Raw genomic sequence first — 19,024 nt, forward strand, 5'->3', positions numbered from 1 at the left:
TTAAAGGAACCATTTAATATTTAGAAATAGTTGATGTAAAATTAGCCACAGTCTATTTGCTAATATTTTACATCAACAATCTAGCAAATTGTTAAGATAAACAACTATATGTCAACATTTTTCCATAAAAAGGGTAATTTGATAATAATTGTGATAAATTTCACTCAACGAATCCTACTTTTTTTACCAAATGGATATGGGAAATATTCATAAGCCAACATAATGTCACCTTTAACTCAATAGATATTAATAATTTGCTTTAAATGGCCGACACATTTTTCTTTTCTTCATTAAATATGTGCAAAACATTCCGAATGCTGGGGCTATGTTTGGGTAGTACTACACAGGTATATCACATAGTAACCATACTCTTTAGTCTTTATGAAATATAATTGAACTTTTGATGCACTTTACTCTTCAGGCAAAATAAAATCCTATTTCATATCCACAAACCTCATAAGAAATTGTTGCAAGTAACTCGATCCAAATTAGGTGAAAAGTGGAATTTCTTATTTTAACCCTTGCCATATATGTATTTGTTAGCCATCTAGTAAACCTACTGTGACACATTGCCTAGACTCCATAATGTTACTACCCCCTCTTGTCCCCTTATTCCTAAATTATCCCCCCTGTGCACCTGTTACTCCCAATAAAAGCCCATTTCATTGACATCCAAGCACTCTTCCAAACCCATTAAGGCGTAGTGTTTTGCATTTCCTGTTTACAGGGAACCCCATCACCTAGTATTATTTTCAATCTGCAGCCAATACCGGTTTCAGCTCAGATATCCGAAGTAGATACATGAGCTTTATATTCCATTTGATTGTTATCCAGTGTTATTGAAAGATTGTTGTGCATTTAGATACTTTGTTACAATGTACTGAAATAGATATATTACAGTACATACTTGTTTGGAGCCAGAAAGGCATTAACTCATATCTATAGGCCTACTTTAAAGGCCCACTGCACTACTTGTAGCTACTTGCGCCCTCTATATAACAAACAATGCCTAATCGGTGACCATTGGTCCCCCATGATCCTCTTTTTCTTATGTTAACTGAGAGCTGAGTTGATGAGATAACCACCTGTCCAGTGACCTTGCAGGGCAGTCTAATCCCTCCTGTAAACTACGGCAGATACGCTTCAAAACAGAGTTAACACCCTTCTGGCTCTGAACAGGCAATATCATTGTAGAGCAATATGAGTGCTAGATTACATCAATTGATTTCACTTTTAAACAGTTCAAACAAATATTTATGGGCAATTATGAGAGGCATAACTATAATTGCCTATCAAGTTAAGATTATATGATGTGCATAGGAGTTCAATGAATTGGTTTATATTGAAAACTACCGTTATCATTTTTCTTTTCACATGGAATAGAAAAACTGCGTGGGTCTACAAATTTTCTTGGAGGTTTCACCAAAAATCATGATGGCAAAATATAAATAAAGGATTCAGTTATAGTTCCAGGTTATACAAAAGGCTTAGCTAGAAAACCAAAGTAAGCCAAAATCATAATGTAGCAAACCTACTGCCTATTTATAACATTAGCAACACTTGCACTCAGTCAGTCAGTAAACCTGGCAGTTGTACATGATTTAATGAATGTTATAGACCATGTGTTTGTGGTTACATTCATGCCTCATTCAGTCTGTTCGGGTAACCACTTGCCTGTTCATTAGGATGTGATGCAGAAGAAGATTCAAAACAGGAGATAGGAAACGATGGGTTCCGGTCTCTGCCAAGTGTTTGTCACACCTGTCATTAGCCTGGTGACGGCTGTACAGCTCATACAGACATCCATGTAGGATCTAGCTCTGCTGTACCAACCTGTTGTAGGTGTACCTGCAGTCACCAACAAACTTTTTGTTAAGGGGTTCCATGTGCCTATGCTATTTATTTCAAATATTAGTGCTTCATTAATCAGTAGAATACAAGTGTATAGTCGCATACCTTTCTATTGAGTTCAAGTGTGAACACTCGCACTGACTAATCTGTAGAATTCAGGTGTATAGCTCTTGCTGGATCAAACGTGACTGCACAGGCTATTCTGTGGTACATGTATACAGGTGTGTTGCTTTCTGATCGAGATCAAGTATGAACACAGGCTATTAATTCTGTGGTATATGTATACAGGTGTGTTGCTTTCTATTGAGTTCAAGTGTGAACACTCGCACTGACTAATCTGTAGAATTCAGGTGTATAGCTCTTGCTGGATCAAACGTGAACACAGGCTATTCTGTGGTACATGTATACAGGTGTGTTGCTTTCTATTGAGTTCAAGTGTGACCACAGGCTGTTCTGTGGTACATGTATACAGGCAGGTGTGTTGCTTTCTGAAGATCAAGTACAAGTATGAACACATCATGACTAATCTGTAGGATACAGGTGTATGGCCCTCTCTGGATCAGAGTGAAACCACTTGTCAACCTGACATCCAGTCTTGTAAGCCCAGGCTGTTTGTTCAGACATTACCTACCCTATATCCCTCGATCGTCATGCCAGCTTTATGCCAGCTTCTAGAGGAGTTTATAGAAACCGATACGAAGCAGAAATCTGTTTTTCAGACGGCGGAGGATATCCCTGACAAAGTGTCTAGATTTAGAGTTGTGATTGATACCAAATATACAATCTTGTTTGTAGAAAAGAGAAATATGATGATTGTGTTTATATCATCTTGGATGGTAGATACAAAGAATTTCAATTCCATTTTTAGTTTATTTATTTAGTATCAAAATATGAATACTGTTGTTGGTTAAACAATTTTTGAGGAGATGTATCATGTGCAAATGCATTTACAATTTAGTTTTTAAGTTAGATAGATTGAAAGAAGTGAGGAAGGTAGATTTAGGTGATACCGTTTGCAAAATGGTCCTAGTTGATGGACAAAGTGGTCACCCCATGTTGTTTCATACTCTTCAAGACACCCGTTTCATCTTCCATTTGTTCCCCCACTTTAAAAGAATTCTCATCTTTTCACATGAAGATATTTGAATTGTTAATTGATTTGGCATAGAGAGTAAGAAAAAGAATGTGGAAGTTTTTTTTTCAAGTTAAAAAAAAAAGTTTGTAATCGAGAGCTATATTAATGATCCTAAATCATGTCATAACTCGAGGAGCACTTTTAAATTTAAGGAAAATTTATACCATTGTCTCAACCCATAAGAGCCCACTTATGACCTTCTTTCGGCAGACGTTTTTTAACAACTGTTGCTAACGGTTCTGTTCTTTTCAGTTCAGTTCACTCTGTTCAAAAATTTAATTGTTGCCTTTTTTGTGGATTTTGTGGGGGAGGGGTGGAGGTGATGTTAATACAAATGTAGGACAGGTTCAATCAGTTCACAACAAGACCCACCATCTTGTTATTACTCCATCACGCATCTCTACAAATAGGGGGCACTTGCCATGCTCCATTACCATGGTAACTGGTAGTAAATGGGCCGGAGGACATGTGCAAGTCATCATCATATTGAGGGAGATAAAATAGGATTGAAACAATAGTGTGAAGCCATCACACTAGCAAGAGGGCAAGATAGATGAGAAGATGAGAGAAAAAGATGCGGCCATCTCTCATATTATTCTTCCCTCGTGTCAACCCCACCATGGATTGTCTAGGTCGTTGTTGATGTTGTTGCTTTGTCTTTGATCGTTTTTATCGCCCAATACTTATACTTTGGGACTGTCTAGACTTGACTAGTCAGCTCTTATGTTGTTCTTCTCATATTATTAATGTATCGTTTCATGTGTGGGGCCATGTAAACAATATTTTCTCAGTGTAGAATTGAATCCATGATGTAGACAGTGAAGAGTGTGCCACAGCTGGTGTCTGGGTCCGACCTGATGATATTCTGGTAGGCCTATATTCTCATCAGACTACATAGTGAAAGCTATACCACATGAATGTTACAAGTATGTTGAATGGTTGGAGAGAGAGAGTGTGTACTGAGAACAGATGGAAGCACTTGTGCTGCACTCTAAATTCTTCTTCTTGTGGATTAGATCAAGTCAAAAGCATTTTATCCCCAGTTTTTATCCCCCTAACCATATGTTTCTCTTATGATCCCTATTCAATTCTCTCCTTATATATTTTACTTTATAGAATGGAGGTACACCCCTCCCCTCCCCCCTCCCAATTGCTTTGTATCTGTTGCAAGTTTCAATATTTAAAAGAAAGTTTCATGTTGGTATGATAATGCTAGCTGTGTTGATAGATTTAAAGCATTGAAAGTTAAGAGTGAAATACTTTTGTTTATTTTATTGACTCAGCATTTTATTCTTTGTTTGACGGGATTGTTTATATTTTTAAGAGATGGAGGGGGAGAGTGAATCTTTAAATTGAAATGATATTGAAAGTTGTAACTTCATGCATTCATTGAACTCGTCGACCTGAAAGTGCTTGATCATTTTATTTCGATATGCCATCCCTCACCCAGGGGTGGCATCTCAAAGAACTTTTTATCCGGGGGAAAGAACTTTATAAACTTACACCATTGTTAATATTTTTATTATTCTTTTTTTGTTCTATAAGTATACAAGTATCTCATTTTTTCTTCTCCTCTGTTTGGAGGATGAACTGTGTTTGAAAACTTTCTTTTTGTGCAATTGAAAATCTTGATCCTGTGATATATGCTAGACGTGTTTGAGGTTTAATGGGTGAAAGGTTATGAAATAATGCAGTTATATTCAGTTATATTCTTTTGAGTACCTAATTGGACAAGGAAACAAAGAGAAATATATATTCAGTACTTTGAGAAAGGGTATACAAATGGATAAATTGGCTTGTTACTCAACAAATAATTGAATTACTCACAGAATTACTAGAGGCACAAGTTAATGAAGTAATTAACAAATTCAATGAACAAATGAATGACTGAATTAATGAGTGAATGGATCAATTATACAGATAAATTAGATGACCATCTAACTGCAAGTGGAAATAAAATGAGATTAGTGAATAAATGGATAAGTGAGTCAATGATGTAATAAAAGAACTAATGAAATAGGTTACAACATAGGATGGGGATCAAATGATCTTCTTATCTTTCATCACAACTGATTAAGCATGAATTCCGATTCTCGATCATCAAGTTTCTTCTCTCCTTGGTGTTTTAAATAACCTGTATCTTCTTTCTCTTTATTTTACAGATACGATCTTTGCATGAGATTCAACCAGCCTTGCGGCACAATTGGTGAGCAATTTCCCTTCAATTTAGCAACAGTGCTATGACATTCCTTATAAAGTACTACCTCAGGAACATAGCTCCGCCGGAGCTCCCAAAAGAAGTCAAGACTTATACACATTAACCACAGAATTCTAACAAAATGAACCAGTAAAGAAACAAGTTTTATATTTTACTTTTATTTTCTCCTATTTGAATTTTCTTGTTCCAAGAACGATGCTGCTTGGACTAAGTTTGTTCCCCTAAAGTCATTTCTAAAGGAGGAATTTGTGTAGTATAGATTTGAAGGCAAGATATAATTAGATTGGTATTAAAACAAATTAGCAAAGTACTTGTAAACAAGTATCTTTTGGATAATGAATGGAAACAGGTATGCTCAGCGGTATTTGTTCTGCGAAAACAGGACTCTCTCAATTTGTTCTTTTTCCATCTTCAAGCCAAGTATATCAAGTTGGACATGAAAACATCGTGTGCTTAATTAAGTACAGCTTATTCAAAATCCTGAATTTTCTCAGTAAAGCTTCTTTGTGTATTTGTGTGTACCGGTATGTGTTTGTAGGTGTACATCTTAATTAGTTCAATAGTTACTAACCTAAACCTGGGTCTAGTTCACATCTAACAAAAGGAAAACTTGGACCTCAGACAAAAACAGATTTTTGACAAAAGGAATCTGGTGTTAATTTGGGTAGAATATAACTAGGGAATATATATAATAATGTCGTGTCAAATCATCACAGACCAGCCTGTCGTTAAACAGTGACTATATGCTTTGATAAATCATGAAATCAGATCTATCGGTTGATGAATCAGTCAAATGACTCAATTGTATAATAATATAGCAGTATGGATGGGTATTATGCTCTTTAATTCACTGATATTGGACCATTTCCTTCGATGTAAATTGCCTACATTGAAAAACACTCCCCAGTATTGGCACTCTCCTGATTTCCAATAATCATACCCCGCATTCAGACTAGCAGAAGTCATTGTATACTGTAGCTACAGGTATACAAGAACTGTATAGCTATACAATAAGTACCAGGGTAATTACCTTTTTTTCCAGTCTGAACAACTTATAATGCAATGTCATTTAGTGAATGCATGTTTAAGCATCATTAAATGAAAAACTCATTATAGATTATAATAATCAGGATCCCATTCTAGTTCGAACATCATGAGCACTCACTCTTGATTGGCCAGCTGACATCTTAATTAACCTCTTTAAAACCAGTTTCTTTATATGAGTTTGTTATCTAGTCTGTGCGCCCCTTCCGCTATACGATGAATCTTTACATGACGTTTCTTTATACGATTTTCATATGAATGTTCTCCAGTCTGAACAGGCCATTACATTAAATCCTTCTGTTCCATCATCACACATTTTACGTGACCTCTACCCCTAATTGATATAATGGACCTCTAATGAGAAATAATCATTATGGGAAATATAGAGGAAACTCAAATTACAATTATTCCTGATCGTTGGTTGGCTCCTCTTACTGCATGGGTTCCTATTAAATTACACACCCATGCTCACCAACAACTTTTATTTCTAGTTTTAGGGGATCAAGTGGGGATCATATTGCCTATTGAGACCCATAAGGGCATTAATTATTGTGTTAGAGTATATGAGTTAACAACCTTCTGGCTCTAAACAGATACTTTTATGTATACCGATCAACATACACATTGTCTGTTTGGAGCAATAAGGACGTTAACTCATATAATTTAACACACAGTAAATGCCCTTCTGGCTCTATAAACAGGATATTATACTTGATCTAAAACTTTATTACATCTGTTTATATTTATTACCTTCTAATTATGTTATGTAAGAGTCTTTCTTTTTATTTAATTCCTATTTTAGGTCTTGCTCCTGTAGGTGTGATGTGTAGACCAGACCAGAGCTGTAACATCAATGAAGATACTGGACTAGCTACAGCATTTACTATAGCACACGAGATAGGTCACAAGTGAGTATCACATGTAGTTGTAGCTACGTGTTAGAGGCTATAGCATCTAGGCATACTATTTAGCACATATGTGATTGGCCACAAGTATTTAAAACAGTCTGGTGTTATCTGTTTTTTTAGCAAACAAAACAAGAAGCAAAAATGTTGATGATGTTTGTATTTGTGACCGCTTGTCAAGACCACCAGTAAGTCACCAAAATGAAGTTTTTCTCTTCATGGAGGTATGTATTTGTGTGAACAAGAGATGCCAAGCTTCAGAGTGATATATAACACTTGCTGTTAAACTTTCATGAAGAAGCAATAACAATTGTTTAAATAGATGTCAATATTTTTGGTCATTATTACATGTACAAATGAACCTGTTTTCTTTCTGTGATATATTCTTGGTATGAGGCATGATGAAGATGGTAATACCAATGGATCAAGAGAAACTACTTGCTGATCAGATCACAGATCATAGACAAAAGCCAGGATCCTCTAGTTTCACAAAATACACATACCCTTAGGTTGTTATAAGACATATTGGGACATACTTTAACAATTCTAAATCAATATAATTTTGTCATTTCTCTGATCTAGTTTTGGTATGAAGCATGATGGAGATGGGAATGCCTGTGGATCAATGGGAGGTATCATGGCGGATCAGATCACAGAGAACAGTGATCCATACTCCTGGTCTGAATGCAGCGCTCATTACATCACATCCTACATTGAGTAAGTAGATCTTCATGTCCTGAAAACTAGTGAAAAGGTTTTGCAGAAGGATCATGTAAGATAATAATAATAATAATAAATTATATTTCTATAGCGCATTATACAAACTATGTCTCTATGCGTTTCACATTGTATTATGTAAAAGCTTAATTAATTAATTATCTACTATTGAGGATTCTTTCTCAGTTGAGTTCTGAAAAGAATCATTAATGTCAAAGAGAAAAAAAAGGCTCATCATTTTTGGCAGAGTGATCTGTTTGTTGGCTCACATGGTTTGCCCTTAGAACCCTGTATGAACATAGTTTTGCTATATCTGATATTAAAAGCATGCAACCATTGAAACATCATTTTCACAGTACTACTACAATATTTGCCTTTTAAGAAATAAAAGCAAAATATTATAGTTCCAAAGCAAGGAGGAGCTTTGTAAATGCCTTTCGTCTTCTAAAGGAATCGGGTTATTATCACGGTAAGGTAGACACTGAATAGTGCTGTCATAGCCTGTGAAAAGTTGATTCAGCACCAATTGACCCGTGTCACTCTGAGGTCAGAGGTCATTGTTGATGAGCGATCAGGTGGTCAAGTGACCCATATTCATGCCCTCTTCTCTCTGTTTCCCTGCTGGTCACTCCACACGTCCTCCTCTTCACACGATTCACATCTATCCATATATCAATGACCCAGAATTTTGCGGATAGAACTTGGAGTGGTTGGTGCAGATAAGATCTCAGTGGTCAAATATCTTGATATAGCTTCACAGTATCTCCTGCAAAATACGAGTCTGGATTTTAAACTGTTAGAATTTTCTTTAGGAGGGAGAAATAACCAGAATGCATGTGTATTTTCACACAAGTATTACTTGCAAAACGAGTCGCAGGTTCATTTGTTGGAAATAATGTGGATTGTAAGGTGGTGTCAGCTTCATTTACAATCTTTCTGCATAAGAGGAGACAAAAGATTGTAGTCTTGTAACAGACTTCAGCCAAGTAAGAGATAAACTTTGGTCAGAGTCATATATAAATCTGGGGCACTGTCTATAGTTTGCAAACAATAGAAATGATATTGTCATCTTACACTCCTAGCTTTACTATGCCTTTGAGAGCATTTTGTCTCAGACTTGTGAACAAACATTCTCATCTCCTGCTTTCATGCTTCCTCTTTCAGTTTTCTCAGGCTCTTGTCTCTTTTTCTCTCTTCCTCCCTCCCTGCTCTAACAGTCATTTGTATTTGTGTCTTTGTCTCTCTTTCTCTGACTCATTATTTATCTCTTTCTATGTATGTCGATCATGTCATTATTATCTCTTTCTGTCTTTGTCTCTTTCTGTCTTTCTGTTTACTTTCTTTATCTTTATGTCACTCTGTCACTCTCCTTCTCTCTTTTTCTCTCTCTTTCTATCTATTTTTTGCTATTTCCTTTTCCCCTCTCCGTCTTCCTCCCTCTCTCCCGCTCCTCTATCCTCTATCTCTCTCTTTCTCTCTCTCTCTCTCTCTCTCTCTCCCTCTCTCTCTCTGTCTCTCCCTCTCTCTCTCTGTCTTTCTCTCTCCCCCCCCCCCCCCCCCTCTCCCCCCCCCCCTCTCCCTCTCCCTCTCCCTCTCCCTCCCTTTTCCTCTCTCTACCATCTCTTTCTATCATACCATGGAGAGCAAGTTTCCCCCCAGACTCTATAAAACTCTTTAAACCGGGTGTCATACAGGTTGAGATAGCAGCTGTCTAAGTATAGGGATAGATTCATCATTGCTGTCCCTGTGTAGACATAATTGCAACCGAGTCATGACAGGAATGTTCATCTCTGTGTTCTGAAGAGAATCGAAATGCTTTGAAAGATATAAAGATCCTGTCTAGGCCTGTATTTCTCCAACAGTAGAAATGGCCTTTGTGGGTTGACACTTGCAAAGGGTGGAGGGTGGAGGGGGGGGGGGGGGGGGGGGGTGGGGGAGAGCCAGGGGTCACATCTGAAAATGAGACTTGGGCAAGCTCACAACTATGTTTTCAAAGCATATGCAAAGAATGTAGTTCATCAAAGATATATCTTTGTCAGATATTAATTCTAAACTGCTATGTATATAGTTCATTTCTACCAACATGAAATGTACAGAATTTTTTTAATTAAATGTGGAATGACACAGGCGTTAAATTGTTATTTTGCTCTAAAAATTGTACATTTAAAATATATATATATATTAATGATAAAGGATCCAACTTCTCAGAGACAATAAAAAAAAATATATATAAAATATTATACATCATTGTGACACTCTTCACAATGACTTGCATGACCTATAAATTTGGGTCAGTACAAGTTTGAAAGGAATTGAATTACAAAAACATATACAGAAGGTTTGATGTGAGGATGACCCCAAGCAAGGATGGGACATAAAAAGCAATGAAAATAAGATGAAAAGATGTCAACATATCAACAAGGCTTGTATGACAGTAGAGGGAAGGTCAGATGTTACAAGATAGATGAGGTCGAGCTGACCAGGCTGTATATAACCATCCGCTCTGGCCAGTTTTATCGGTCAGTTTCATCACCGGTCAGTCTGTATTTTAAGTAGATGTACCAGATAACTTGCCCCCAAAGGGGAAAAAAATGACCTTCAAATAGATATGAAATATTAGGCAGGTTCATAAAAGAGACTCCAAAAAGGTACTTTTCATCAAAACAAGCAAGCAGGAATTTTGTTTGTTTCCTTTTTTTAAAATCTATATGATTGTGTAGAATTCTGTTTAACCTTGTATATTGTTGTATGTCTTTGTATTTTGTACCTGGGATATATTTCCAATAGTTTTGCTGTTTGACAGTAAATATACAGGAATGCAGCTTGTACTACTCACGTTCTCGCCTTGAAATAATTCACCAGATTTTAATCTTCACTAATAAATTGTCAAAACTTAGGAATAAACTATGGATATTATCTTAAGATATAGACCTGTAAAGGATTGAATTTCAAAATTTGAGGATTCATGATAAGGAAAAAATTGGCTGACATCCAATTGAACTCAAATTTGTTTGTAAACTTCTCTCAAATTATTTAGAAAATCAAGATTAAATTCATTGTTGAAGCAGCAGAGTTGTTGATGTCCACACAGTCTGGTGACCCAGTGACATTCCGGCTTAGATTGAGTGCTAAAAGTGGGGGCTGGGGTGCTATTTTGAGCAACGAGTTTGCAAAAACATCCACTGGGATAAACCACAAGAATACATGCTTGATCCTGATATAAGCATGGTTCATGTTTCTGTCTAAAAATATACTTGGCTACCAAATATGTATTGTGCTTGATCGCTGTATGATGTTTGCAAGACCTGTAAATTTAGATATTAGAAACATGATCATTCCTGAAGGTGTGAATGTGTAACTGTAAGGCTAAAGCTACAATATTGATTGTAATTACTAAACCCAAATCTGTTTCAAAGGAGTCAAGTGTCACCTCTGAAGTTTTTGTCAGCAAATTTGTAGGAATCCATCGATATCCAAATCGTTTCTCTCCTTTCCGGTTAACCCATTGCGTGTGAGAACCTGGTGGTCCCTTTGTTGAGTCTATGGGAATGAATAAATTCAGTAATCAGGGGGTTAAAATATCTTTTCTTCATATACATTGATACCTCCACACCCTGCCCTCCCCCCCCCCCCTCTTTTTTTCTTCAATTGGACAATGTAGTCATATATAACCCCTTGTGTGCATGTACGCAGTTTGTTCCTGTTCTAGAACAGTTTGGTGACCTGCTATTCCTTGATTTTAAATCTACATGAGTTTCAAGAAAAAAAAACAGTCCTGCAGAGTGGAAATAACTTTTGTTCCATCTGAGTTGAGAGCTAGCTAGATGATGAACGTTGGATTACTGTCTCTTTCCAAGAGATTTGCTGCTCTTTAGGTGGTATAAACCATTTAGTTTTATGACATTTAAAGCTTTTAAAAAGGGGCCACTTTTGATTCATTTATCAAACCGGAACAATATCCTTCAGAGGACTTGTAGGGTCAATTTTTTGATTTATTAGTTTCCTAAGTACAAGGATGGGGGATAATTGAGAGACTTGTCCATTCACCAGCCAATCTATCATGGCTCTATTTGTTGACTCTGTGTGCATATATCAAGGTTGTATTTGACTATTTGTAATCTTGTTTGAAGTATGGTACAAAATATGACCAGTTTTTCTACTTGGAGATGTACTGGGTAGTGTGAAACAGCTGACATGCATTGTGAAGTTCTTCATAAAACAACAGACCACCCACAAGAAAGGTAGAATGCTGCCAAAAATACAAGGAGAAAAGTGAAAATGAAAATTTCTAACATTCATTTTTAATCGTGGATGAACTTCTCTGAAATATGAATCATTTTATCTGATAGTTGTGCTGAACCATTCTTTGCTATACAAATAAATGTCTTGAGCATTTAGGTATTTTGTAAATGATAGTCCCTGCTAAAGTGAAACCTCTGTATATATACCTGCATGTAGTTGGCTGATGAGCTTTTGGTTTATCTTCTACGGAGAGCAAGAAGGGCACTAGCTCATGTCCTTTTACTCCGAGGTAACACCCTTCTGGCTCCAGCAGGTTATATGTACGATTTTCATAACATTCAGCCAAACGTGTCTATGAGGTTACTCAGGGGGAAACAGAGAAAGTTACCCCTCGATCAAGTGAAGACAGGTGGTCTTTCTATGCAGGTTCTTTAACACACATTTCTTTTGTGAAGAAGACAAGACACATAGCCACTATAGACAATTGGCCCTTTTTAAAGTGGTGGCCATGTACCATGTAGGTTTGACCTGTAAGAGTTAAAATTAGACTCATTCCCTACTTGTATTTGTTTACACTGGTGGCAGCGGTGGGATTGACTGGAAGCTTTCTCTACATGATACTTGGTTCTCTTTAAGAGAAAACAGTCCATGTTATTATATATGTGATTGTAAGGGTTTAAAAGGCAGATTAACTCTCTCCCTCTCACGCTCTGTCTCTACCTGTTCTCTCCTGAAGGTCGGGGAAGGCGATATGTCTTGACGATGTTCCTCAGCTGGCAGACTACTGGTTACCTACAGCCATGCCTGGTGAACTGGTGGATGGAAACCAACAGTGTCAGCTCCAGTATGGCCAGGGTGCCAAGGCATGCAATACCAATGTGAGTATATATATATATATATATATATATATACAGTCTGATTCATGCCTTTTAAAATAACTTTTACAAAATATTTTAAAAGATGGTAACTGCTTTCCAACTTAAAGATAAGTTCAACTTAAGATCTTTGTGAAACAACCCCCAGTACTGTTAAACCAGGGGCCCGTTAACATAAAAGTTTGTCATCAATTGCAAAATCAAAACGATGATTCTGACTGGTTAATGGTCGGCCTTTTTACCAAAATATGTATGCATCAATGATGTTGAGTGGCCATTATTATTTTGCAATTGAATGCAAATATTTGTGTTGCAGGGCTCATGCAGAACTTCCATGTGCATGATATTTGTGCAACTTTCATTTTCATGAAAATTTCATGCCATGAGATGATTGAATCACTATAATGATTAACACTGAATATTTGCAATGCATGAAAGTTCTTGCCCTGAAAATTGTTGTCGATCATTAACTATTTGCAAAAGTTCTCTGGTTTTCCACTACTGCATTCCATACAGCAAAACAATTGGAAGGCATTCATATAATACCTAGAATGGTTTAGGAAGGATGTTAGTGCATACAGTCCATCACATAATAATGCTTCTCGTTGGCTTACTGCTAATATTCTATTAAGTGCCAATTGAGATTTGAGCTATTTTTATCTTAAGATTAGGCATATAATGAAAAAGGATTTATAAATTAATGTTGTTTTGAAATGTGATATCTGCATGATATGCTGACAGAGTTTTTGGTGTCATAGATCTCATTGATAACTATGTGTATATGTGCATTCATTGCATTGAATAACAGTAGACCCTAAACCACTGACACTGTGTATATAACTACCCACTTCCTGACTGGTTTAACATATTAGTCATAACCATTCAGATATTTGAATACATTTTGATAATTTTATATGCAGGATTCTATATTTACTTTGTATAGTATAACTATTAATATTAGGGTCGTCTAATTTGGCTGGTATTCAGTATCATAGTCCAGATCATGTTCGTGTGTGGGTGTTTGTTTGTTTGTTTATTTTATTTTAGCACGGTGGCATACTTCAGCCAATGGCTGTTCTTCAGCATGGCCATGCATATCAAAAGCAGTCACAATTTTGTATTGGTACAAAGTTTGTTTTTGGTACAAATTAAAACCAAGATAAGCTTGTTTTAAATCTTATGACATCATAATATTCTAAACATTTTTCTCTTTTTCATCATTGTTGCTGTTGTTGTAATGTTGTTAAGTCGTTTACAAATATTTTAGACTTTGCTGGATAAGTAAAATCTAACAGTTTCAAAGAAAGTCATGGGATGACCAGTCCTGTACTTCAATGGTCATTGATGATGCCAAACTTTGATAATCATTAAAAATGCTCGTATCAATCATGTCATTTTGAAATTTCTTTAACCCTTGCTAGAATATATGTCGGGAGTTGGCTTGTCAGAAGCCAAACACAAGGGCTTGTTGGAGAACAGGAACTCCTGCTGCAGAGGGGACTCGATGTCAAACATCAATTATATCAGAAGGAGTAAGTAGGAATATAAAAAACTATAATTAATTTTGTGATATAAGTATAATTCATGTGTTTTTCTTTGTAATCAATGTAATTATGTGTTTCTTAGTACGTACTATTCAATTGATAAATGATGGAGAAAAAAAAGTATGAATAAAGTTCAGAGAGTTCAGGGCCCTCACCGACTAATAATTGACTTGAATTGATCTGAAGTCTTCATTCAATCGCAAGCTTACAAATCCTATTATTTTCTTTAGTACAGAGTTTTAATCAATATCAAGTTGTGATCAATTTGAATCATTTGCGATAGTGTGTATAATGAGATCCAGGATTTATAGGATGGGAGGAGACACAAGTATGGGCCTATGTTTGAAATGTCTGACAAGGTTAAAAAAGAAAGTTGTCACAACTTTTAAAGCCACAGCTAGATTTAAAAACATATGCGATGATCCTCATTTATTTTAGTTTTAGTGTTGCTCTGTATACATGTATCTAAATTTGGGAGACTGTAAACTAATGCATGAGGCAAGACACCCCAAGCCATAGTCAGACGTTCTTATGTCTCTCATATCTCGGTACAGTGGTGATCTAGGAGATATGGGAATAGACCTCAAGCAGTAGGACCTGGTCTTCATGGTCAGAGTATTCTTATTTGTATCTGTTCCTCATTTTTTGTTACAGTGGTGCTATCTAGGAGACTGTGTAGAGTATGGGACTAGACCTCAAGCAGTAGATGGTTCCTGGGGGACCTGGTCTTCATGGTCAGAGTGTTCCAGGACCTGTGGTGGGGGAGTCTCAAACTCAGAGAGACAGTGCAATAACCCAGAGTGAGTCATATACCTTCATACCTGATCCTCTTGTTTCATATTAACCCTTGGACTACTAAATCCTCCAATTGTCATATATGCTTAATACAGGCTTCATCTGGTTCTTGTACTAGTAGGAAAAGGTTTACCTTTTCAGTACCATCTGCAGATCAGACAGCCCAAGTTTCAATTGTTGTGTAAATTTGTTTAGATTATAAAAGATATGTCCTCTGGAAATTAAAATTGGGCGAATTGTGAGATTAGCTGCAATAAAGTAAATGTTTTGATCAAGATGACTATTGGAAAAAGAAATGGTAATCACAAACTCTCATCAAATCCTAGATGTGATACATGTTCATAAACTTGGTGGCACTCCAATTTTTTTTCTAGTAATTATTTACTTCCACAATAAAGTACATTATGGCAAAATATAACAAAATATAAGGAAACATTTAGCTGAGTACTGGGCATTGGTAACAGTTTTAAACCGAAATGATAACAGTTTTGGCAATCACTTGTGTTCCTGTTGGAATTAAGATACTATTAACATATTTTATTTTCATTAAAGGACTTCAAAGTAAACAAAAAGAACATGAAATTATTGAAGAATTTGTGCTGAAAAGCACTTAAGAATGTGTTCTAGTCAATCTTCTTCTCAATATGACAATGCTCAATTCTTTTTCTTCTTTTTTCAGGCCCAGAAATCGAGGCCAGTACTGCACAGGAGAGAGAAGTAGATACAGATCATGTAATACCAATGTAAGTCTCGTTCCATGCAACCACAGTTTAATGGAAATTACTAACTTAAAGCCCCTCTGCACTATTTATAGCTACTTGCACCCTCTATATTGCAAACAATGCCTAATCGGTGCCTATTGGTCCCCGATGATCCTCTTTTTCTTATGTTAATTGAGAGCTGTTTTGGTGAGATAACCACCTGTTAGTGACCTTGCAGGGAGGTCTAATCCCCCCTGGCCAAACTAGTGTAGACGAGCTTTAATGGAAATGGATTGTGAGTGGATCACAGTTGCTTACTCTCAGATTACTGATGCAGAACCGAAAAAAGTAGTGATGAATCCTGGAACCCATTTCCCCAAGACCTTTTCTCAATGACAAATGAAAAAAACCAGTGACAAATCTGCTGATAGCCAATCAGAAGCAAGGATTTCACTAGCTCATAATAAAAACTGTCATTTGTCACTGATGACAAGTTTTGTGAAATGGGGCCCAGCTCTTCTTTATGAAGGCCATCTGAATAGAATTACAGCATGGCTGGTTATATCCTTTTAAATGTTATTCACATAGATGAAAAACAAGCATGGTCCTAGTACTGCTCCTTGTGGGATGACACCGATTAGTAACTTTTGAATATCGATAGATAGGCTGGGACAAGATTTTTGTTGCACACCATATTTTTTTACAACAGCTTTGTTCATAACTCATGTAAGATTTACCCATTTGTATGTATATTATTATTATTATTCTTATTATTTCCATAATTGTTATTTTCCTCTAGGAATGTCCTGAAAACTCGCGAGATTTTCTTACCGTCCAATGTTCGTCCTTCAATAACGAGGTTTACCATGGTCAGTTCTATACCTGGGAGCCTTACGTGAGTCCCAACCCTGAGCCTTGTCAGCTCTCCTGTGTGTCCTCTGGTGGGAACCATCTCAGGAGGATACCCAAGGTGGTAGATGGAACCAGATGCTACTCTGAGAGATATAAACCGGAGTCACTCGATATATGCATCAATGGAAAATGCCATGTAAGTCAGAATCATGGGTTAGACATGGAATAAAATGGAACTTTAAAGTTTTCAACTACAGCTAGAAAGCTACAGTTTTGCTACATTTTGCTCACCTAAATTGCATTTATTGGATATGATTGTTAATGGACTGTATGGAATCTGTATGTTTCACATAGAGATGTATTGATTAACAATATAGACCCGTTTTGAATATATTCTGATATTGTTTTATCCCACAGACTGTAGGATGTGACAAGATACTAGGCTCTGAAGCCAGGGAGGACAAGTGTCGTGTGTGTGGAGGAGATGGTAGTTCATGTGAGACGGTGGGAGGTACATTCAACGGGGAGCTGGTAGCAGGAGACTATCAAGAGATCCTTACCATCCCCAGAGGGTCGGTTCACATCAGTCTACAGGAGATGGCCATTTCTAGGAATTATTTAGGTTAGTACTATCTTGTGTAGGGTTACACGTACAGTCAAACATGCTTTAGTGACCACCTGTCTACAAAGACCACATTTGTTGTTCCCCTTGAAAAGGTTTTCTCATCGAAACATGTACTAAAAGAACCTGTGTACAAAGACCACCTTTCCACAAAGACCATTTTTTGTGTTTCCATTGGGCGGTCACTATAGACAAGTTTGACTGTAGTTGGGGAGTTATTCTTAGGTCTGAATAGGATGTTATTTACATGCTTGTCCTGTGTGTGTCTTGAAGGTAACCTCAGATATTTTCAATTCAATTTATAAAAATGCACATTGTTCTAGAGATTCCAGTCCCTTTATGAAAATGGTTTACCAAAGAACTGTATCTCATTAGTAATGGTTAAGGTACATCTATGCTTTTGATTAGCTGAGAATCAAATCAAATCAAAAGGAGAAGTAATCTTTTAGTCTTCACAGTATTATTCAACTAAAGTAATGATTATAATTTTCCCCCTCAACTTTGTAGCACTAAAGTCAGTGAATAATGATTACTACATCAATGCTGAATGGATGATAGATTGGCCTAAATCCTACGATGTTGCTGGATCTACATTCATCTACGAGAGACCAGACGATGCCCCAGAGACTCTTAGTGCGCTTGGACCAACCAATCAAGAACTTGTTGTCATGGTAATTACCAAATAGTACATTTCAGATCTCATTTTCTTTCAGGTGGATATTTGAAGTGGAATAGAGTAATTGAGCTTGACATATAAAATTGAGCTCATGTCGTCATATATATGTTTTTTTTAATCATTCACATTTCATAAATTTTCTTCTGTATTTAGAGAGCTTTTATGTACACTAGATTTTATGTTCATTTTCAATCATTATTTTAAATGTAGATGCTCAGTAATGTCTTATAAAGTAACTTCTGAATAGATTTGTTATTGTATGAGTGCCCCATATTGTGAAGGACTTTCTTTGTATTAACTACAAAGAAAAGGAAATACAAAATATGATGGATTTGATTGGATAGGAGTAGATTGGATAAAGTACCGACATTTGACATTAGATCCTGAGTTCTCTATGGGCAGAGGGACAATTACGGTTACAGTGATTAAGTTTGCTGTCCCCTTCCCTGGTGGCCATCTGTTGCACTCAGAGTGTTGCTACAAAGATTTGTATTTGTATAATTTTTGTTATTCTAATTAATTAATAATAATAATAATAATAAAATCTACTTTCGTTTGATTTCTAGTTGCTGGTACAGGAGGAGAATCATGGAATCCGATATTCCTTCAACCGTCCAGTTACGAGAACAAACCAGGGTGACAGACAGATGGCCTTTACTTGGGAGAGGGGTGACTGGTCACAGTGCTCTGTTACATGCGCAGGAGGTAAGAATGTAGGGGGAGAAGTAAAGGAAATCTAGAGATTTGTAAAAGAAGAGGTAGAAAGATATTCTCGTCTGCTGAGAGCCAAAAGGGCATTAACTCTGTGTTAAAATATACTAGTTAATGAACTTCTGGCTCTAGATTG

General features: G+C 36.5%; 1 protein-coding gene across 1 annotated transcript in view; it reads left to right on the forward strand.

The window, feature by feature from the left end:
• LOC594564 (A disintegrin and metalloproteinase with thrombospondin motifs 6) overlaps window positions 1-19,024 on the forward strand; it is a 38,069-nt gene that overhangs the window by 15,096 nt on the left and 3,949 nt on the right. The window contains exons 4-14 of the mRNA XM_030996275.1: window positions 5,149-5,192; window positions 7,051-7,156; window positions 7,736-7,870; window positions 12,849-12,990; window positions 14,409-14,519; window positions 15,186-15,331; window positions 16,006-16,069; window positions 16,827-17,075; window positions 17,297-17,501; window positions 18,009-18,172; window positions 18,744-18,882. Of these exons, the coding sequence (XP_030852135.1) occupies window positions 5,149-5,192; window positions 7,051-7,156; window positions 7,736-7,870; window positions 12,849-12,990; window positions 14,409-14,519; window positions 15,186-15,331; window positions 16,006-16,069; window positions 16,827-17,075; window positions 17,297-17,501; window positions 18,009-18,172; window positions 18,744-18,882 (1,505 nt within the window). The remainder of the gene's footprint in view (window positions 1-5,148; window positions 5,193-7,050; window positions 7,157-7,735; window positions 7,871-12,848; window positions 12,991-14,408; window positions 14,520-15,185; window positions 15,332-16,005; window positions 16,070-16,826; window positions 17,076-17,296; window positions 17,502-18,008; window positions 18,173-18,743; window positions 18,883-19,024) is intronic.

This window comes from Strongylocentrotus purpuratus, unplaced genomic scaffold, assembly GCF_000002235.5.
Source record: "Strongylocentrotus purpuratus isolate Spur 01 unplaced genomic scaffold, Spur_5.0 spur5_scaffold_3, whole genome shotgun sequence".
Taxonomy (NCBI): Eukaryota; Metazoa; Echinodermata; class Echinoidea; order Camarodonta; family Strongylocentrotidae; genus Strongylocentrotus; species Strongylocentrotus purpuratus.